Here is a 22,734-nt window from a genome sequence, read left to right as displayed (position 1 = left end):
TATTAGTCTCAAAAAATTTATGGCTGATTTAAATTATGACTTGCACGATAGAAAATCTATAACACTTTACAAAGCATAGAACTACTAAATTGAACTTGAACTTATTTCTTAGTAATAAATGCTCTCTAAGAAATGGTTATTCAAAATGTTAATTAATTTTTTAAACAAATTTATACTAAATATTGACGTAAAATGAATTAAAGTTTCAACGTTTTTTTCTCAAGAAGTCCAGAACTTATTATTGCACAAAATTTTTACACGCTTTAAAATTTCAAAAAAAATTAATTTAAGTTATATTAATTTTAATTCAATCTAATTTTTTCTCTGATTTTATTAAATATTTCAAAATATTTTAAGTATATTTTAAAGCAATATTTTACATTATTTACACACTGGATTTAAACTTGCAAGCATTTCGTACAATATAAAATACATTTTTATGACACGTAATCACTGCTTTATAATTAAGAGTATATTAAAAAAATAAAATAAAAACAAATGAATCAAGCCTAAAATATTGTCATGCGACGAATGTTTCTGTTTAAAGGTTCGAATCTACCTTATTTTCCCATTTTAAAAATGCTTTTTCAACAATTTTTACCTCGCATGTATGAAAATGTTTTCTTTTGAAACTTTTCCGAGAATAACTTCAGTATTTTTACATTTATCATTTATTTATTTGCGTTAGATAAATAAATGATTCCCTTCTCTCTACGTTGCAAAATTACAGTTAGCTCTTAGTATTAATGAAAACGATATCACTTCACGCACACATACAAAAAAAGTCGCATGGCGTAAGTATCGTTTTACAAATGACCTTGCATTATATTTCCTGTTTCAAGTCGGAGTGTGGAAACGTTGCTTTAGAGTGTGTTCCACTTTGCTTTCATTTGTTATTTTTATTAACTTCCTATTGCGAGTTACTAGAAATTTGTACTACAGACACTCGTTTTATATTAAGTAGCTAATGCGTTATTTGTTGGTGCGTATACTTGGTTGTATTAACACTTAATGTTGGTCTTTTGTTATTTTTAAATTCGCTTCGACCAGCGGTAAATATTGATTTAATTTATAGTTTAATTTATAGAAATTAAACTATAAATTTTTAGTTTAATTTATAGAAATTATTATGGTAAACTTGCAGCTAGTCCATCAACATGACAACCGCATTATTTTTTTCAGTAAAATTTTGAAACAGTTTACGTTTTTTCGCCAACCACGCCAAAATCCTGCCAACCAAACCAAAAATTTTCCAAGCGTTCATCATCTGTATGGTGTCGGGATTATCACATTTGTCAAGAAATCGTCAAAAAAATCCGACTTAAGTGACCACACGACGTAATTTTAAAATAGAATATTTTTTATAGTAATTACTACAAAATTTGATATTATTACGCTGGTAAAAGAATGAAACTTATTTGAATAAAATTCAAAATCGCTAACAATTTAACAAGATAGTTTATAATATACATTTATTTGTTCATTTTCTATTGATCAAGAATTTTACTCCAGATTATTAATCAAAAAAAGAAATTAAAGTTACTTTAAAATTGTACTCGAACATCGAAATCTATGTAGCGTTAAATATTAATCTACTTAATGTATGTTAAATAGTATCTAGTTTTTTTAAAAATAATATTTTATTAATTATTATTATTATATTTAATGCTGGAAGATACTTTGTCTGTTTAAATGGCTACTTCTTAAGTAAATAATCTAAAATTATTCCAGAAAAGGATGCGCCAATCAAATTTTTTATTGAAGTCTTTAAATGAAGGACAAATAATTTTGTATAAACAACAAAAATAACAAAAAAATATTTTAATTGATTGAAACAGGCTTTATAGATTTATTTTTTAAGAAACAACTCACTTAATTGCAAATCAGCTCAATTAATCAAATAAAATGAACTAATAAATTTTTAAATGAAATCTTTCAATGCTTCATAGATTTTTTTTATGATTATATTGATTTTCCAAACGTGTCCCATTAATATAAAGATTAAAATTAATCAGAGGATTAATTAAAATAAAATGTAAAGGAGAGATTAGAGCTTCTTGCTCGAACCTGTAAGTTTATAGTTTGATAATGCTTCGCTCTTGATAACTTTGTCTTGTCTTCGTCTGGCTTGATTGCAACAGCCGTTACAATATACGATTAATATATTACTCAATCTCAGAAAAGAATGCCGACCTAAAAATTTTATTAAGTTAATAAAAGCCAAAATGAAAATACTGCTTTGAAGTTAATGCTCAAAGAAATAATTTTTTTTATTAAAACTTTGAAATTGCAAAAAAGTACATGAATGAAAATAAGCCAAAATTATGGAATCGGATTGAATTTCAGTACAAAAATATTTGCTTGAAATTAATTTAGAAAAATTAATCAAGATTTAAAGAAAGATTGTACAGAAATAAAATTAATGTCACTAAAAACTAACTTATTAAACTTTAAAATGAAGTAAAAATGGCTTTTGAACAATAATATGTTCTGAAGTTATCAAGGGAAAACATTAAAAATTCAACTGTTTTTTAATTAAAAATGTTTCCTTAATGAAGCAAATTCGTAATCCTTTCTTAATAAGCACCTACTACCCAAGACGTAACTGCGTGTCACATTCTGTTTTTCTAAGCCCAATGGTCTCCTCTGTAGATCGTTTTAAACGATATTTTGCATCACGCAATTTGCATAAAATCTACCAGCTTAAAAACTGTTGTTACTTTTCAATAAATCTCAGCATGGTTCTTGAAGACAGCGCATTTATTAGACAAAGAAAACGAAAAGAAAAGAATACACATATTGACAATTACGCATACAGCATCATATTCAGCAGTTCGCGGGAGGAATGAATCAGAAGCGTAATCACACAAATATTTCTACGCGAGAAAAATAGTCCGCTCGCTTCATTTACCCCAACAAAAAAATTATGTTAAGATGCTGTCATGATTTAAAGACCAAATTGTGAAAAATGCATCAGTATAAATCAAGTTGTTTATAGCCTTTCATGTCAAATTTGAAGGATTTCGGTTTCTAAATTTTGGTAACAGCATAGTTTTACAAATTTTTGTTTTATATTTAATTAATTTATTTGGAAGAATTTCTAATTTGTGAAAAATTACACATACTAGAAAAAAACGTAGGATTTCTAAGTTGTGAAACATTTCATATATTACAAAAAGGAAATATTGCTTACACTCTTTTGTAACAGAGTTTTAAATATTTTACTGTTACACTATACGTAAAATACTACTACATAAACCTGAAATAAAGACTCTATATTCCTCGTAATATACCTCTGATGGAATAAAATAAAAATTCACGCGAATTCTTTTTCAGAGATTTAAAATTTCAAAACAAATGCAAAATTAATATTTTCTCATGTACAAAGTACACAAAGCAAAATTATTGAAATAGTAAAAAAACTCGAATTTGAGATTTTAACAAATCTTCACATTTCAGGCCTCCGTGAGTCTCCAAAACTCAATTTTGGAATTTGATCTGTGTATGATTTCGATAACTCAAAACCGCTTTAAGCTAAATGGATGAGATTTGGCGTATGATCTTTACCCAAATTTGTAGAAATGTATAAAAATTTGAATATCCTATTCTTTAAAATAAACTTTAATAAAAAATTATATAAAAATATTATAAACTATATAAAATTTATAATAAATCTTGAATTTAATTGGAAATCTGTTTTCTTGTCTGAATATAAGCTTATAATATATCTATAAAATTAAATGTTCTAGATTGATAAAATTTAGTATTTAAATTGTAGATCTATATCAAGTTTTAAACTACATTTGTCAAAGAATTGATAAAGTTGAAAAAGGTCAAAAGTTTTGCGTTTAGTTTCGACTTTAATATACCGTTTAAAAACATCCAAATCATACATTTCGTTTTCCTGTACTAATTTATTAACTACCTTCCAGTACCAAATATCGCACAAAAAATAGGCTCTTTCGTAATTATTGTTCGTCAAGGGCATGCGGTTAATAAATACAAACTACGTTACAAGTTTTTACAATTCTACATATCACGCAACTTTCGTGTGCAGGACTCAAAAAATAAATATCACAGCTCTCATGTAGTTCACAAGCTTTGCCCATGACTCACAATTTTATGCAATTCAGTTCAGTTCAGTTATATTAACGTCCCGTTTTAAGGCCATTTTGGGACGGACCTGATAATTTTGAACCACGATCAGATGACGAGGACGACACCTGGATTGGGCTCCCCACATGCACAATTTTATGCGAGCAAGAGAATTAGAGAATATGCGAGAAAGTTCCGGGGAGACCACTCTCCTGATTTTTATTTTACAAGGTGATTTTAATTGAATTTAATTGTGTTATTAATATATTTTATTTGCGTTGAATTATATAATATATTCAATGCAGATAAAATATATTAATCACGCAATTATAGATGAAACAAAGTACAGTTTCAAATAACATTTGAAAAAAATAAAATCCAAATAAAATATGTACAAAACTTAACAATAGGAGAGTTCTCCCTTCGACTTATTTGTATACTTAGATAATGTAGAATTTTCTTTTCTGTTCTCCATTTATCCTTCTCTATACCTTTCGAACTTATGAAGGAGGTACGATAGTGTCGAAAAAGAGGCGGCAAACCCTTAAAAATATAGCAGACCACAAGCGTGATTGCTCTTCCCCCTCCCCAATTCACACTTGAAGTGAGGCAAAAACATGCGAATTGTGCTTCGTAATTTAACAGAAAAACCAGGGAAAGTGGTCTCCCAAAAACTTTCTTGCATACTCTTTAATAAACTTCCCCGACCATTGGCGTACAATAGTCACAAAATATTAAATTTTGCCGTAAATTCAGCATTTTTATTAAATTTACTTTGTCATCCTTGGCAAGTTATTTGGCGACTAATCCCTGGCATGTCGTTAATTGTATTCAAAAATCGAGTTTGTGTTTTATACATGTTTTTTCTCAATCGATTAAAACAAAAATTTGGCATAAAGCTGCACTTGTTGTCACAAAATCCCATACCAAATTTGATGTATTTTAAGTCACTGCGTTTTTGGATTATCACATTTACATATATCTGAAAATACAGACCGCCGGACAGTCAATACTTTGTTGGATTTGACTCACAATTTAATAGGTGTCTACACTATAGATGTTAAATCTATGTACCGAATCTTATCTACCTAGCTCCCTTCGTTTTTTAACTATCGTGATTACATACATTCGAACAGCCGGACAGACGAATTTCCTCTGAACGGATTTTACATAAAATTTGATAAACATCTACAAATTTGGCTTAAAAACGATGTGTCAAATTTTAGTCGTCTAGCTCTAAATGTTTTTGTGCTATCGTTGTCATAGACAGACAGACGGACATTTTCTAAAAATGTGTTTTTCTAACCCAGGAAAGTCTGAAAAATGGAGATTCGTCAAAATCTCGAGTTCGAACTTTTTGACGATTATTATACTTTCTCTATATTACATATACCAGAAAGTAAAAATGAGTATGCATTTTGGATACCTTTTTCTTCTTCAACTAAACACTTCTACAATTTCAGTCAAGATATTGCATAGCAAATTTCATTTATTTGAATCGTGTTGTTGAGTTATCATTAACATTATCGTTGAGGATTGATCTCCTTTCGATGGATTTCATCGTAATTTTGATAGAATCTACGAATTTGGGTTTGGTTTAAAGTTCGATTATATCAGATTCCACCGTTGTAGTTTCATGTGATTTTGAGTTATCATGTTGAGAGAAAACAGAAAAATCCAGTTCCAAAAATGCATCTTTCAGATTCACAAAGCTTTGAAACGGTTGTAACAAGATTCGTCCAAATCTCGAAGTCAAATTTTTTCACAATTACAATTCTTTGTATCATTTCGATACGAGAAATTAAAGGGACAGAAAAACTAAATGTTAAGCAGAATAGCGAATAGAACAATGCAGAAAAAAGACGAGCGTTCATCATGGATTAAAAGCTTCGGATGTATTTTTTTTTCTTTTTTATTTAAAGGTAAATGCCTTTTATGAGCAGCTTATCTGAGGTATAAATACACGCGCGAGTATAGATTATAGCCGCCTTTTCACTAATGACATATTTTTATCACCTTGTTATCTTCTGACTCAGCTGAAATGGGAGGCGTAACAATGTATTCAGCAGCTGCTTGCAACAACTCGGTGTTTGTTTTAATTCTTCACTTACAAACTTAGCTATAGAAGGCAGTGTTTCACGTAAGTGATTTCGGATTTTTGTTGTAATTTTGTGTTGGTTTTTAACAAATTTTCTTTATAAAAAGAACGTACTTGTTATAACATACATGAATAACAGGAATATATATATATATATATATATATATATATTATTGTTTTGAATATCATTTTACAAAAACGTGTTTTGTAAAATTGGTATGTCTAATTTTCAAGAGTATTATTTTTTTTCTTGGCAAATTTTGTTTGATATGGAAAATGAAGTATTTCTTTTCTTAGTAAACATGTTAAATTATATCATTTCAATCATATTTATGCATATTTCGCAAAAGTGTTTCATTCTTTTTATTTATTATTAAAAATTAATTTCTTTAATTTTGGTCACTTTAAATAATATGATGAGAAATAAATTAAGAGAGCAAAAACTAAATCAGCAAACAACTTTTAAAAAAACAAACATTTTTATTATAGCATCCAGAACAGCATTTCTCATCGCTAACTCCAAGTTATTTAATTGAATATTGAATCTGAATTGCCATTGTCAAAAAAAAAAAAAAAAAAAAAAAATCACAGAAACAATTATGAAGGTTATAAAATAAGAAATACATATATCTTATACAATATACAATATAAATGCATCCGCCAATTAAAATTATTCTTTATTTATTTAAGATTATTTAATGTAATATTTGGTTTCTTTTTGGCGTATGCCCTCCTTCTTAAATATGCTTTTAAAATATCTTCACCTGTATTTGACCTTTTCAAATTTTGTAGAAAACAATTTTGTATTTATACATTTTTTTAGCATTTATAATTAAATGCATGAATGTAAAAAGTTATTTATATAATGAGATTTACTACTATTTTATAAAAAATATAGTCAGTAAACAAATACTACAATATATAAATTAATAGAGTCGCAGTATTCAGAATGGCAAGAAGTGGCAAATTAATGGCTGACCTTCAAGGGTCAACATTAATGGCCAAAGATACATAGATACAAAGAAAGAAACACATAGATAGTATATGGATAGATTTTTAACCTTAAGATTGGAAAATAATATGTGGATTTTTTTTTTCTTTATTACTTGTTATTTTAATTTTTTTTTTCACCAGCGTCTAAAAAAGGAAAGAAGGGAAAAATCATAGTAATAAAATGATCAATTCGACTGACATTGTTCAAAATGATCGGAACAAGCTTATTAAATGTTTCATTTTGTAATTCTTTTAGTATGTTCGTATCTATCTAGGTTTTCCAACATGTTAAATAACTTGTGTATATTTTACTTTATCTTAAGGCTCACCATATAATGTATGCTAATTCATTAAATATGGAAGCAATCGCAAAATTAGAATAAATCAAAAGGGAAGTTAAATATCTATTTTTTAATGCAATTACTGTTATTTCCGTTCCTGCATTTTACTATGACAACTAAAATAGAATTTTAAGTTATTTAGAACTATGCGGTATTTTTTCTCTCTCTCTTCATGTTTTGTTGTATAAGCATATTTACATTTGCGATACAAATAATTTTAAAAGAATTAAAATTTTAACGTAATATAGTATTGGATGCATTTTTTCCTCTAATGCTTATTGAGAAGAAAACTTTATTTGTATACTCAGAATTTTCGATTTGACCTTTGCCTTATAACTCAGATAGCCCATGAGGCGTGGTTATATAAAGAAAATGGCACTTTAAAGACATCTCGTTACCCGAACGTCCATAGTAGGATTAAACATTTTATCCGTTAGATATTTCACATCCACTGAGCTCCAAAAACGGAGGAGACAAATTTCCAAATTCATTATTCTTAAATGCCAAAATCAGAATCCTTCCATTAATACCTCCACAGTTCCATAGCATTTGTTGAATACTTCAAAAGTTTATTGAAATTTTGTGATAGAAAATTATGACAATACTGACAGGCATTGGATTTTTACGTAGCTTGCACATCATTCAAATAAACTCTTAAACCAGCGAAGTGGTCATCATGAAACTTCTTCGCATGCTACCTAATAAAGGTGATATCCTCCCTTCCCAATGACCTTGAACGTGACCGTAAATATATTATTGGTCAAATTTTTATTTTCAGGGTACATTGCATGAATACTTTATGCTATGAAGAAAATCGGGTATGCATTTTAAGCATGTTTTTTTTTTTTTTTTTTTTTTTTTCTACCGACCGAGTAAGGCTAATTTTGGCACAGAACTGTAATTGTAATTACAAGATCACATATCAAATTTTATGTATTTAAATTGTTGTGTTTTTGAGTTGTTACGTTTATGTGCATGCAAATGTATAGACCGCCAGACGACCAGCCTTTTGACCGACCGAATTTGATAAAAATTTATATATTCGATGTTGAAACTGTGAACCAAATTTCATTTATCCAAGTCGTTGTTTCATCGCGTTTATATATTTGCACGAAAATATAAACTAACGGACGGTCAACTTTTAGAAAAAATTGGTTTCAAAATTTGACAAAAATCTATTCATTAGATGCTAAGACTTTATGCAAATTTCATTTATTTAAGTTGAAAACTTTTTGAGGTATCGCGTTTATTTACATGTGAAAGTATAGGCAAACGGTCAAGAAATTTGCTGCAAAATTTAGTACTTCAAATGCTAAATCTGTATACCAAATTTTATACATCTAGTTTTTAAATTTTGTATTCATTGTATTTCTTCGTACTTGGACAGCTAAACAGACATGCAATTTAGTACGTGTACAACAATAGGTGTGAGAATGAATGACGTTTAAAATTCAACAAAAATCTATAAATATGATGTAAAGATCATACTCCAAATTTCATTCGTTTAGGTCAAAAACATTTTTGAAATATCTTGTTCACGAACAAACTCAAATAAATCCTAAAGTGTTTTTCAGTTTCAAGAAGATCTGAAGCGTTGAAAGTTGTCAAATTCTCGAGTTCGAATTTTTCCACAATTACAATCTCTTTGTGTACTTTATATACCAGAAAAAAAAAAAAAAAAAAAAAAAAAAAAAAACAGACATTTTTCTTATTGATTTAAGTGTCCTGCTAAAATTTTTTAGAATTTTACTCCCCCCCCTCTTTTTTTTTCTTTCTTTCTTTTTCACAATTATAGATTTTACTGTTTCAGTGGAATTCAAGGTGTTTTCAGTTTCATCAAACGTTTAATTAAGGGATTTTTTTCCATTTTTGAAAGTTAAAGAAAAATTATTTTGTTCATTATTCTTCTAATTTACAAGAAGTGTGAAAAATTGAAATTAGTACCGCGAAAGTTAAATAACAAGACAGTTATTTTTTAACAACGCTATGATGTCATGTAATTTGCTCCGTAGGATATTCATATATCAATCAACAGAGCAATCATAACGCTTTTAAAATAACGTATTAATTTTGATGCCTGTCATTATTCGAAAAGTAAAAATCTTTCCTGACGTAATCATGAACAATTAGGTGAGTATAAGAGATTTACTAACATTTCCGACTCACCAGCTGGTCGCCAATGGCAGCTGGGATAGAATAAAAATGAAAAGAAATGGAATGTATCTGATTAATTCAAAAACATAAATCCTATGAGAAAAATTTCGTAGAATTCTGTATTATGTGATGTTTTTTGTTGTAGCGCTGTGTTTGGTTTTATATTATTATGCTTGGAAGTGGCATTTTCAAATTTAGTTTCAAGTATTCTGAATTATGTTTTTTAATTATGGAACCAAATTAAAAATAAAAGCCTATCAAGTCCTGATATAGTTATTTCATTTTATTTTTCATAATTTGCCGCTCTGAAAATTGAAATGTTTGTATAATTATTTAATGAAATTTCTATAATACGTCCATTGCATATAAATTTTACTTTAGGTGTATAAATAAATTTATAACATTATTGCTAAATTTTTACTTACTGGTATTAAATATGGATTTTTCTCTGAGACAATGTGTAAGTACCTTCGAAATATATTCATTAAATATTTTTGAGACCTTTTGCGCTTTCGTATACAAATCTTGTAATCAGAGCGAACAAAAAAAAATCGATCTCAAATTTTGATGAATTTCCATTTTTTATAGCCTCTCCAGAGAATAATTTTTGGAATTATGTATGTTGGTCTGTTGTGAATACGATAACTCAAAAATATAATGAGGTTGCTGCATGAAATTTGGTATGTGGCTTTTTATACTAAGATTGTGAATTTTTATCAAATTTCGGGCAAAAACCGCCTGTAGCAAATTTGTCAGTCCACCTATCCGTGTAAACAACATAACACAAAAGCCAAACAGTTGATGGATGTAATTTAATATGCAGTTAGATCTTTATAGTTCCAGCTTTGTATTAAACTTAGGATTGGATATCTGTTTGTGTGTTAAGGCAAACAGTCGAAAAAGCAATGATTTAAACAAATAAAATCTAGTAAGTTTTTTTTTTAAAACCAAAGTGTTTGTATCTGTATTAAATCCTCAATCCAATCTTTAGGGTGGAAGATGTTCTGAATCTATATTTGTAATGCATAATTTCTAATTAGTATACAAGAAAGTTTGTGTTGAACTAGTAGCGAGGAAGGACACTATTACTGCTTAGAGAGAAAAAAAAATCTGTTTGTAAAAAAAGGAAGAAAAAAAAACTAATAATGCGAGATTTGAAACTGAATAATGCTTCAGGGTTATTTAAACTATTCATTAATTATTTCATAGAATTAATATTTGCTACGTTAAATATCAAATATTGCTGTTAGTATTATATTTAATAAAGCACTGCATTTTTAAAATTCAATAGATATCGTATATAAGCAAGCATTTTATTTATTTGTTTTTAATTTATGCATAATTTTCACCCTGATCACTGGTGCGAGGAAAGAAAGATCCGAGGACATGCTTGAGCGATTCTTAGAATGTGACAAAGAATTCAACTGAATTGCTTTCTTAACGGGACGCCCTCTGCTTTTCCCTTTTCGAGTAGACTCTAGGCAGACTCATAAATACAAACCCAGCGTAGTTTTGGTTTGTTAACGACAATCTTCGTGGTGTTCATTAATTGATATAATTGAAGCTTTAAGGTGAAATCTTTTTTCCAAAACTTCTGTCAGTTAGAGGGAGGGTGGAAGAGATCTTAATGTAACAGAATTCTGCTAATGGACTACTGTCTCTGATATGACAATAATAGGATGAAAAATAGATTCATCGCAAGATTTAGGCGCGTTGTTTAAATAGCATACAGCTATGAAAGATTTGAAATGATGACGTTATATCTTAAGAAACTGATTGTACGTAACTAAAATGAGACATAACATTCTGTCAATTAGAAAAACAAAGCAATTGAATCGCAAAAGATAATTATTTATTACTATGCTGTCTTTTGATTTATGCTGCTTTGATTTCTTTACTTTCCTTTTTGCTGTCATACTGTTTACATTTATTTGATTTATCGACCTAAACACCGGAATAAGTAGTAATAATTAAGGTGTGAAAAATAATAATTGGAGTTCTATTTTTTCCAGGTTTTGTCAATTTATTTAATTATAACAAATCCGTAGCAAATTAAAAATGATTAATATTCCTTAATCAAGAAGGGATACAATATTTCATAAATTTTAGAATTTTAATTTTCTTTTCTTTATATCATTAATACTATTATTCAGTTCCATGGAAAATATTTTAATTGACTATTTATTTTTAGGCAACTTTCAAAGATGGCTACAAAACCAAGCACCTTTAAAAGATTGATGGTACAGAAATTGACATCAAATTTCCGCGATGCTGTTTCTATAGAAACTTCCGAAATGTGCCATCCTAAAAAAGGAGAAATATGTGTGAAAAATAAGTGAGTAAAATTACCATACTTTTTATCCCTATGTTAGTTTGTATTGAATTATGAGAAAAGTCAGTTTTATTAGTAAACATATTTTGTTGTTTCATTAACTTTTAAAATGTTTGTTTTATATTTTATCACACTTTATACATAAATCTTAGTGAGATCATATTGTTTTCTAGACTGATGTTGCTATTCTCTAAAAATGCATATAAAGATATATGTTAGCTCATAAGTGTCTAAATTATCTGCAGTGTAGTATTTTGTTTACTATACTTTTATTGAAAAGAAGCAAGTATAAGATAATGTAGAAGTCTTGGGTGTCAATCTTAGATAGCTTCATGAGTCAAAAACTATTGTATTTGTGTCATTTCTTAAAGAGAAATAGTATAAGGAGATGTGAAAATGTCAACCTTGGACAACATTTATGCTTGTTATGCTGCTGTTTGCCTATTCTATCAGGATTTTACTTTACTATAAAATATTTATGACAATAAGGAGAGAAAAACGCACGCAATTCTTTCAAAAACACTTTTTCTTATTATATTTTCTATTTTCTCTTTGTTAGAAGTGTAATTGAGCATCCATATATTTACAAATTCTCTTGTATTTTGTTTCATTGAAAGTTGATTTTAGTTTTCTTCCAATTATGATATTTTCTTAATATTTAATGATTTATTTAACTTTAATTTTAATGGAAAATCTTTGGCAGATAAAACAGAATAAAAAGATTTCAAATGAATATATTTGTAGTCATAATATGATTAATTTGGTGCTTTTATTTGCTATCACTTTGCAGCTGTATCCAAGTAGAAAACATATGATTTTTCTTTTTTATATAAAATAATTTTTTAACTTAATAGCTTGCATGTTTTTAAATTAATGAAATAGTAACATATCAAATTACATAGTTTGATTTAATGCAATTATGTAGTCAACTGAGGTAATAAATGCTTATGAAATATAGTTTTATTTTAATTAGAATAATTAGTCTGCTAATTTTGATTGTATGAGAAAATCTGTCAGAAGATCTCAATGAGAAATGAACTCATCTCATTCTTTATCCATATATTACTGATATACTGCAAATGAAATTGATGGAACTCCTTGGAATAATAATACAATCAATATCACTGATTTATGTCATCAAAAATTCCCCCAAAACTTTGTTCAAGTTTATTGGTTAACTTTTTATGAAAAATTAATCGATTATTAATTCAACATGTAAATAATCTCATTTCTCAGATATGTAGGTATCAATGCCACAGATGTTAATATGACCAAAGGTAGATATTTTGTCAGTGGCAAACCACCATTTGGAATTGGATTGGAGGTAATTTTTATTATTGATAAATGAATTAGTGCATTTATTAGTTTTAAAGATACTGAAGTCTATTTTAGTATTAAAATATGTCATAAAAACTTATTTCTTTGAAAATTGGAATTTTGTGTGTTTAAATAAAAATACTATTAGGAAGTATGATTAGTTTAATGAATTTTTAATTGTCTTTTTTGTCTTCTCAAACTTTGTTTCTTTATAGAAAATTAATGATTTGTACAGTATAAAAAATTTCAAATGTTATCCATTCCTCTTTTAGACTAGTTATTTATTTAAAACAAAGAAAAAAAATCTGTAGAATTATGTTAACTTAAATATTTTTGCAAAATAAAAATAAATAAAAAAATAAAGGACAATCACAAAGTCTTTGGTTTGTTATAATTTTAAATTGTATGTGATATTTAATACATTTATGGTGATACAGTAATGCAAATTATTTGAAAATTCCTGAAATTAACTTTTGTTACGAACGTTTTTAAAATCTGAGAAAAAATTTTGATGGTATTTTGAAATGGGAACATCTAAATGTCAATTATGATACAGTAGTTCAAGTTTAGCTGTTTCAATTATCTATGATGTTTCAATCAGTAATCTTTTCTATATACAAACATTTATTGCTTGTATATCAAATTTATGATGATTATATGAAGAATATAAGGGTTTTTATAAATGATTTTGCTTAATATATAGATGTTCTTGATTAAATATGTACAAAGTTCAAGTATTCACAAAGACATAATTTTATTTATAATTTTTATTCAAGATTTTAAGCATTGTTTTTTTAAGCTTATTTTTTGATATCTTATCTTAAATTTCTGTGAACAGTTCTTTATTTATCTTTATTTTAAGAAACTTTTAATTTTAATTAAATTTTAGGAACAAGCTCTTTTATGATTCGACTTTGAAAATATTCCCCTTTCTTATATGATTTACTAGTTAATGGTTATAATTTTATGTACTGTTTTACTCTCGGATCTTTGAAGCAGAAGCTGTTTTTAAGAAATCTACTACTTTATTAAATATTGAATTTGATTTTGTTTTGTACTGCAAGACTAATATATGTGAAATAATAAACTCAAAATTTTAAGTTTTGCAGTATTTTAATACAAGCTAGTGATATATACATTTAATAAAACATTTATGAATTTGCTTTAGTGATATTGATGTGTCTGTGGATAAATAGTCAGAATTTTAATGATATAAAATCTCATTTTTTGTTTGATAAATATATTTTAAATATGATTAAACAATTTATAGCAAATTTCATAGATTATAACAAATTCCATAGTTTCACCTTTGTATTTAATGATTTGCTCGAGTGGAATGATACTTGGAAATTGATGATATACCATTGAATGTTATTTATCTTTTAGTATACTTAAATGTAAAAAAAAAAAATGTTGAAACATAAGTCATTGTTATCATAAAAGATAATTTTTTTTAAATTCTTAATATCTTTTTTTTTAATAGGCTGTAGGTGAAATAGTAGAAGTAGGAGAGGATGTGGAGAATTTAAAAGTAGGACAATGCATTGCCTATTTCAATTCTAAATGCAACTCATATGCAGAATATTCAGTAAGACTTTCATATGTTTACAGTATTCCATAAATAAATTGAATTGCTTATATGAAATGATTGATTAACAATATAAAGAAACCATTTATATTAAGTATTTAGATTTACTCACTAAGCACTGTTAATGTAATCCTAAATTTTCTCAATTAATTATTTTTATATATAAAATATAAGGTATATTAAAAGTGATATGTACAATAAACTAAAAATCATTTCTAATTTAGAAACTACGTGAATATTTATATTTAATTTTTTTGATTAATTTTATTAGAAAATGGTCTTTTATATTTTTAATATTTTCTCCCCCCAAAGATCAATTAGTTTGATAGTATTTTTCTTGAAATGTCATATCTGAAAGATAAATATTATTCCTTTTTGAATTTTATTTATTAAATCTTTCCATTTTAGTGCATAGAAGCTACAGGAGTATTTGTTATACCAGAAGCAACCCCAAGTTACCTTGGCCTAATAGTGAGTGGTTTAACTGCCACTATTGGATTGGATAAGGTAAAGTTCTGTTATTTTATTTCTAATGATTTTTTATCGAAATAAAATGAAATATCAACAATTAATTATTAGAAATAAATGAAATTAAAAGTATCTTTCTCATATATTCTAAATATCTTCAATTCAACCTCTCAACCTATCCAAGCATATGCATACACTTTTCAGAGTTTGTTTTATTTACGCACACATATGTATGTTTTCTCAAAACATACATATGTTCCTCTTTAATGCAACCTCTAAGTATTCAACCACACCTTGTACTTTGGAATCTAATAAAATGCCCTTGAAGGGGAGGGAGGGGTCTCGTATACCCATATCTTATAATAGAAAAAAAGGGTAAGAGTATCAGGGAAAAAAATCTGCAGTTATCACTTATACAAGTATGCCAAGTTTTTAAAATTTTTTTTGCTATGTTTTATGACACTTTATTTTCAATTTATTTAAATGAATATATCTGATAATGAATGTTTTTGATCCTCTTTTGGATAAGATATTCTGCGTTTTAGATTATATATTCTGCATTTTAAATTTAGTATTTAGTAATCTTTTCATTATAAAAATAAGTGACTGCAAAACCTTGATCTGCTTTTTTTTTAAATGCACTTTGTCTTTGTTTTTTGCAAATAGATTAACACCGAAGAATGGATTACACAAAATTTGTTTTTTGCAAATAGATTAACACCAAAGAATGGATTACACAAAATTTGTTTTTTGCAAATAGATTAACACCGAAGAATGGATTACTCAAAATTTCTTTAGTAATTTAGAAACTATCAATATTTTTCTGCTCTTTTTTACAGATGAGTTTTCATGTGTTAGAATATTCTAGCATTTCATTTACTTTAAAAACCATCCAGCATTTCATTTACTTTCAAAACATTTAAATATATTATTTTTTCTTAAAAAGCTGTTTTTAAATGGCATTTCGATTTATGTATTTAAAAATGAGCTAATTCATCTTGTTGAATGTCAAATTACTTTTATTATCATTTATTGTAAATATTTAGAAATGATTCAGATTTTTTTAAAATGGAATTGGATATAATTAAGATTAATCACAATCATGATTTTTTTACATCTGAATATTCATATACTAAATGATAATTAGAATAAGGAAAATCTAGCATTCAACTAATATTTTGATTTGGAAAATAAGGATGCGAACACCAATTATAAAGAACAATCTAATACTTGACATTTAATGGCACAGACATTCATGGACAGATGTAAATTAAAATAAAACTAGATGTATTCTAAACAACAGATTCTAAATGGTTTGTAAGATAGTTGGATACAAGAAGAATCTGAAAGTTTTTGCATCATAAAATTTATATATAAAGTATAACAATTCCATTGCAACAGTAAAAGAGAATAGGCTTGGTGTGGGCTTGTGTTAGTTAACACTTTCTAGGGCTGTGGGAAGTATGCTCCCCACCAAATTTATTAATCTTTGTATGAAATTATGTAGGTTGGCATAAGTTCTGACAAATTTTTTTAGTAAGTCAGAAACTTAGATGCTTCAGTTCTTTATCTCAGACAAAATGTTTCTTGATTTGTTACTTAATTATTAATTAACCAAATTAATTATTTAATCAAATTAAATTTATCTAATAAGCTAAATGAATCCTTTTTCTTTTTCTAATTTCAAGCCTAAAAATATTTTAACATAATATGACTAGAAAAAAATGGCCCTTTAAAGGGCTAAATTATTTTCTTAAAAGTTGGGCATATATTTTTCTACAGAGATATTTTGTAAATGGTTGGAATGAATTGGATACTTATTAACTTAAAGTAAACTTGCATTTTTAAATAGTTTTTGGAAGAGAGTTATATGCAAATGTTTTTTAAATACATGCATTAACTGTATTTTAATAACTTATTATTTTAGCATGCATAATTTTATATATTGTAATTTGTTGACTGCTAATACACTGTTTAACTCATATAAATTCTTTTAATCCAATTTCTGTTTAATTTATAAATATTTTAGGCTGCTAGGATTATGGCTGGTGAAACTGTCCTCATCACTGCTGCAGCTGGTGGAGCAGGCCACATAGCTGTATGTATCAATTATTTAAGAAAAAACGCCTTATGTATTTTATAATTAAAGAATTTAAATAAATGTAATTTAGATCAACCATGATGTTTCTTAATTATTTAAATTGTTTAATATTGTTGAAAGGAGTTTGAAAGTGTAGTTACAAAAGTGCATTACATATAAAGCACACAATTTGTTTGTCTTTTCTACTAGCTTGCTTATTTTAACTAAATCGTAAGTACTCATGCCTATATAACTGTTCTTATGAAATTTCTAACTTAAATTCTGAAGTTAAATAACTAATTCCAGAATTTTTGAAGTTTAACTTTTGCTACTATCTTGGAATGTATTTTGTTCTAAATCATAAGAGTTTAAATGTGTAGATTGAAAGAGAACATCTAGAATTTTAAATATAGTTCTTTAGTGAATATAATTTTTTATCAATATTGATATCTTTCGACATTACTCGCATATTGATAATTTTTGTTATAAAAATTCTTATTAAATATTTCATTTTTTTTAAATTATGGAAATAAATTTATTGTTTTTTTTTAATGTATTCATATTAATCTCTTCAATGGCTATTGATTTTGCTAATTCTCTCATTTGGCATCTGTAACTGAAGAACTTGCTGCTTAAAATGTTCTTTGGTATTTGAAGTTCTTTAACTTCTTTTTTTTTTAATGTTAAAGCAAAGCTTTTATGTTTATGCTCTATTGGATCTATTTTGTTAGCATTTAATGATTTTTCTTTTTTTCTTTTTCTTTTTTTTTTTTTACTTCCTCTAGCTTATGAAAGGAATAATATAAAAAAACTATTATTAAAAAGAAATTTATATAAATGGCTTAAACATAATTGAACCTAAGTAACATGATAATGTGTTTATTTATTAAATAATTTTATATTGGTTTGTTTTTGTTTTAAGTCTGAAGATAGTTTTTATAGTTTTAGTATTCAAAATGAAATTGAATTTGTGAAAATGTTTTAATAAAAAATATTTTCAATTAATATACTTTTGTATCATGCATATTGAAATTTCATTTATAAATGCAATTTAACTGAAAAATGTGCTGATTTCTAGACAAGAAATTTTATTTAAAAATCAAATTATTTTAGGTGCAGTGGGCTAAAGCTGCTGACTGTCATGTTATTGGAACTTGTTCCACAGAAGAAAAAGAAAAACTTTTAAAGGTAATTAAATAAGCCCTGTGAAAAGGAAAAGTTCTTTTAATGGAATTTGCTTGATTGTAAAAGTATGAATTGCAGTTTTATTGTAGAATATTAATATATGTTTTGATTTAATATTTTTGTATTTATTAGGATCTTGGATGTGATCGAGTTATCAATTATAAAAAGGAAAATCTCGCAGAAGTTCTAGCAAAAGAATACCCAGTAAGTTCTCCAGTAATTTTGTAAATTATCATTTTAGGAGTATTTATTATTAGTATTATTATTTAGAAGAAAGTTTATTTCAAATCATTTTTATATATTTGATTATTTTCATTTTGTTAATTTACAATGATAAATTAACCAATTTTTAAATGTTAGTATAGTTGCTGACATTTTTTTGATTTCTTGAAATCTTTTAATTTTTTAGAAAGGAGTAAATGTGGTTTGGGAAACAATTGGTGGCCAGGTGTTTGATGATTGTTTGAAAAATTTGTCCCTTAGAGGTAGACTTGTTGTGGTTGGAGGCATAACTGGGTATAAAACTGAAGAAAAAGAAGCATTAATTAAAAGAGATCTATCAACCTTACCAGAACAAGTAATTCTTTAAAATCTATTTTTTACTGTAATAATATATAAATGTTTTGCTATATTTATATTTCTTCATGTTGTTTAAGTATATATATCCTTTACTATACTTGGTATATTGATTATTAAAGCAGTCTATCCTATTTTAAACATGTTATTACATTAGCCTCATTCATTCAGTGATTTATCTCTTGTTTTCCTTCTTTTTCAAATGATAATTTGCAGTTCTATAGCTGGGATATTTGTGATAAGAAGCACTAGTTCTGAAGAGTACCTTAGTGTTTCTGTTGTTTTTATAATACCATACTCAACACTTTTTTTTTTTTTTTTTTTGCAATAGTTCATAATACATTAAATAAAATGTTTAAACTGCATTCTTTTGAACTTATTTTACGTAAATCAAAATTTTGATGAAAACAATTAAATTGTTAGTGTGTATTGAATTCCTATTGAAAAATTTTTCAATAGGATTTAGATACGCTATTTTTTTTTATTGTCTCTTATAAAAACATATATATTTCACGCACTTATTTTGAAATATTTTGAGATTTATTACACTTCAAAAATTTCTTAAATACATAATACCTAATTTACTTAAAATTTACATACACATACTGCTTTAAATAATGTAATGAATTATATTTTGTGTTTCAGTCAATGAATGTAGCATTAAAAAAATGAGAATCTTAATTTTATATTGCACCCCAGTTATATTTACTTAAATATTCTTTCCACAGTAAAATTTTGAATTAAATAAAGTACCGCTTTTCTACATGTAATATTGATCAACTTGAATCACACTATTTAAAAAAGTTTTATCGCATCTCAATGAAATTTAAGGATGATTATTTTATCATTCAGCTCCATTTCCTTGAAGAAATTGCTGATTAATCTAAAATGATGAATGAAAAGCTTCATAACTTGGCCAGTTTTGACCACCGAAGAATGGAACTTTTTTTTAAACATTTTAATCTGGTAAAAATATTTTACTATATATTATCAGGGAATTTTGTAAGACACAGAAATTGTATGAAAATTTAGATTCCATAATTTTTTCAGCTGTACATTACCTGAAATATAATCTTTTTTCAGTTAAAACATATTTCCAATTAGGAATATATGCCTAATTCAAATAGTTTAAAAATTATTTGTTTTTGGACTTGTTTAGAGTATTACGTATAGAAAGATAATTAAAAAAAAAAAAATCTTTTTCTGATTATTAGAATATTGTCCCACTTCCGAGTATATAATAAGGATTTTTTAATAGCTTTGCAATCCCTTGTTTTATAATTTATTATCTGTTTCTTACTAATATAACTCAGAAATTTAGACTTTATATTCAATGTTAATTAGCATATACCATTGTGATAATCATTATATTTGTTAATTTAAACAACTGTTTAACTCTTCATATGTTATTACCTTTCATATATCCTAATTGTTTTCATAGTACAGCATTTGTATTGTCTAGACACAAAATCTTCATCAATAATCTTTTAATAATTTATATTATTTAATAACCATTTTTTTTTTCTAAAATGATTTTAAATGATGATTAAATTTTAAGAATGTAACTAATTATATGCATTGTTCTCAAAACAGTTGCTTTTCAAATCTGCTGCTGTGATGGGCTTTCTGGTTTTAGCATACATTGAATGTTTTGCTTCATACTTTAAATTTATGTCTGAAAGTATTGAATCTGGAAAACTAAAAATTTTGACTGATAATGGTGAAAAGTCTACAGGAAGTGAATTTCTTGGCATGGAAGGTATCATCAGAGGAGTTGAGGTATGTTATTATAAGATTTTTTCTTTTAAGTATTGAATTTATCTGATTGGATACATTAGTAATAATATTTAATTATATGAAATTATTCATTTTTAGTTACTGAAAAGAAATTTCTACATTGTGTAAAAATTGGTAAATGCTATATAGCTTATGCTTTAATAATTTTATTTAACTTTTATATACTTTATCTAACATGGCCAGTTTCATGTTTGTAAAAACTGATTTTTTGTATACTCATTGATATGTTAGCTTAAAAATTTTGTAAATATTAGCGTTTTTGATGAATATTATTAAATATTTCTGACAATCCAATTATTAAATTTTAATTCAATATGAGTCGCATCATCTGGTAGTAAATTTATGAGGAAATTGAAACAGGATTTCGTATTCCTTATAATCTAATTTAATTGGTTATAAGAAATGAAGTTAAATAATAATTATATTTTACTACACTAATCAGTCTATTTTTAAAATGTTCTTATTAAATTAATTTTCCTTTTATACTAATATCTAAACACCATTTCTTTTTTTATCTTTTTAGCACTTACATTCTGGAAAGAGTAGTGGAAAAGTAATTGCAAGGTTATACTAAATCTTTGGATAATGAAGAACGAAAGATTCTTGTTTACTTTGTAATCATGGGAAATTGAATCGCTTGTTGTTAATCATTTGCTCTGCAAAACAATTTCTATTTTCTTAAAATAAATTGTTGAAAATAAAAAGTGAATGCAGAATGGACACTCTGAGAATTATTTTATTTGATGTTTGTCATATTGGAATGTTTCATTATGTGAAATTTTCCACTGTTAATATATATAGATAGAAATTATTATTATGTATGTGTGCTTACAAATTCAAAATTTTGCTAATTACATGCAAAACATATAGGAGAAGAATTTAAATAAATTAAACTATTGAATCTGACATAATACATTCTTCACTATGCAATGAGACGAGAATCCTTATTAATAATAAAGCTGAATATATCTCTTGCTATTACAGACCAGACCATTTGACATACAACTACAAATTTGGCACATATTTACCTTGGAGGATAAGAATGTACACCTTAGAGAGGTTTTTCGGAAATTTTAATTAAAATTTATTTAAGCTGAATATTGACGTTTTCCAGTGATTAGCATCTGGCATAATTTGGAACATTATGCAAAAATGAATTTTATTCAATTGTAAAATTTAAAATGATTTTTTAATTATACCAATTAAATAGCCATGCACATTTTTTCTGAATTTTACTTTTTTTGTCCACTTAAATTGCCACTTTGAAATGTAAACCATTTTCATTGATTTGTGAAATATTCGGTCATGTGATTTTCTTATATTGTTGAAAACTAAGAAAAAATAATATTCTTTTTATCTGTGTAGTTTATAAGAAAAAGAAATGAAGTTACAAAACTACGAAGATTGAAAGACAAATCAACCACACATTATCGTTTTTAATAGCACTATAATGTTATGGACTGTCTACTTTAGAAAGGTTCATGTACACAGTAAACAGAACTTAAATAAGGCAATTAAAATAACACAACTTTAATGTCTGCAATTTTACAACATCATAGATATGAAGTAATATCTAAAGGATTTATCTAAAACCTATATTTCCAGTCAGTTAGCTGATCATCAGAGGCAATTAATATCTAATAAAGTGAAACCTTCTTATATTGACAATCTGTGTATTGTTTAGGATTCTTGATTCATTAGTAAAAGAAA

The 22,734-nt window shown here is 26.4% G+C and overlaps 1 protein-coding gene across 4 annotated transcripts; it reads left to right on the top strand.

Moving 5' to 3' along the window:
- Window positions 1-1,027: 1,027 nt before the first annotated feature.
- Window positions 1,028-21,744, top strand: LOC129968897 (prostaglandin reductase 3-like). Of its 4 annotated transcripts, none has more exons than XM_056083232.1 (11): window positions 1,028-1,052; window positions 11,873-12,016; window positions 13,250-13,337; window positions 14,814-14,918; window positions 15,327-15,425; window positions 17,416-17,484; window positions 18,580-18,654; window positions 18,784-18,855; window positions 19,061-19,228; window positions 20,821-21,006; window positions 21,548-21,744. In XM_056083232.1, the coding sequence occupies exons 2-11, from the start codon at window positions 11,886-11,888 to the stop codon at window positions 21,596-21,598; spliced, it is 1,044 nt and encodes a 347-aa protein (XP_055939207.1). In that variant the 5' UTR covers window positions 1,028-1,052; window positions 11,873-11,885; the 3' UTR covers window positions 21,599-21,744. The 4 variants fall into 4 exon arrangements, with proteins under 4 accessions (XP_055939207.1, XP_055939206.1, XP_055939203.1 ...); XM_056083231.1 differs by lacking the exon at window positions 1,028-1,052 and adding an exon at window positions 6,102-6,235; XM_056083228.1 differs by lacking the exon at window positions 1,028-1,052 and adding an exon at window positions 10,266-10,361.
- The last annotated feature ends 990 nt before the right edge of the window (window positions 21,745-22,734 follow it).

Source organism: Argiope bruennichi, chromosome 5 (assembly GCF_947563725.1).
Source record: "Argiope bruennichi chromosome 5, qqArgBrue1.1, whole genome shotgun sequence".
NCBI lineage: Eukaryota > Metazoa > Arthropoda > Arachnida > Araneae > Araneidae > Argiope > Argiope bruennichi.
Note: the sequence above shows the minus strand (reverse complement) of the source record. Positions and strands in the feature narration are given on the sequence as shown.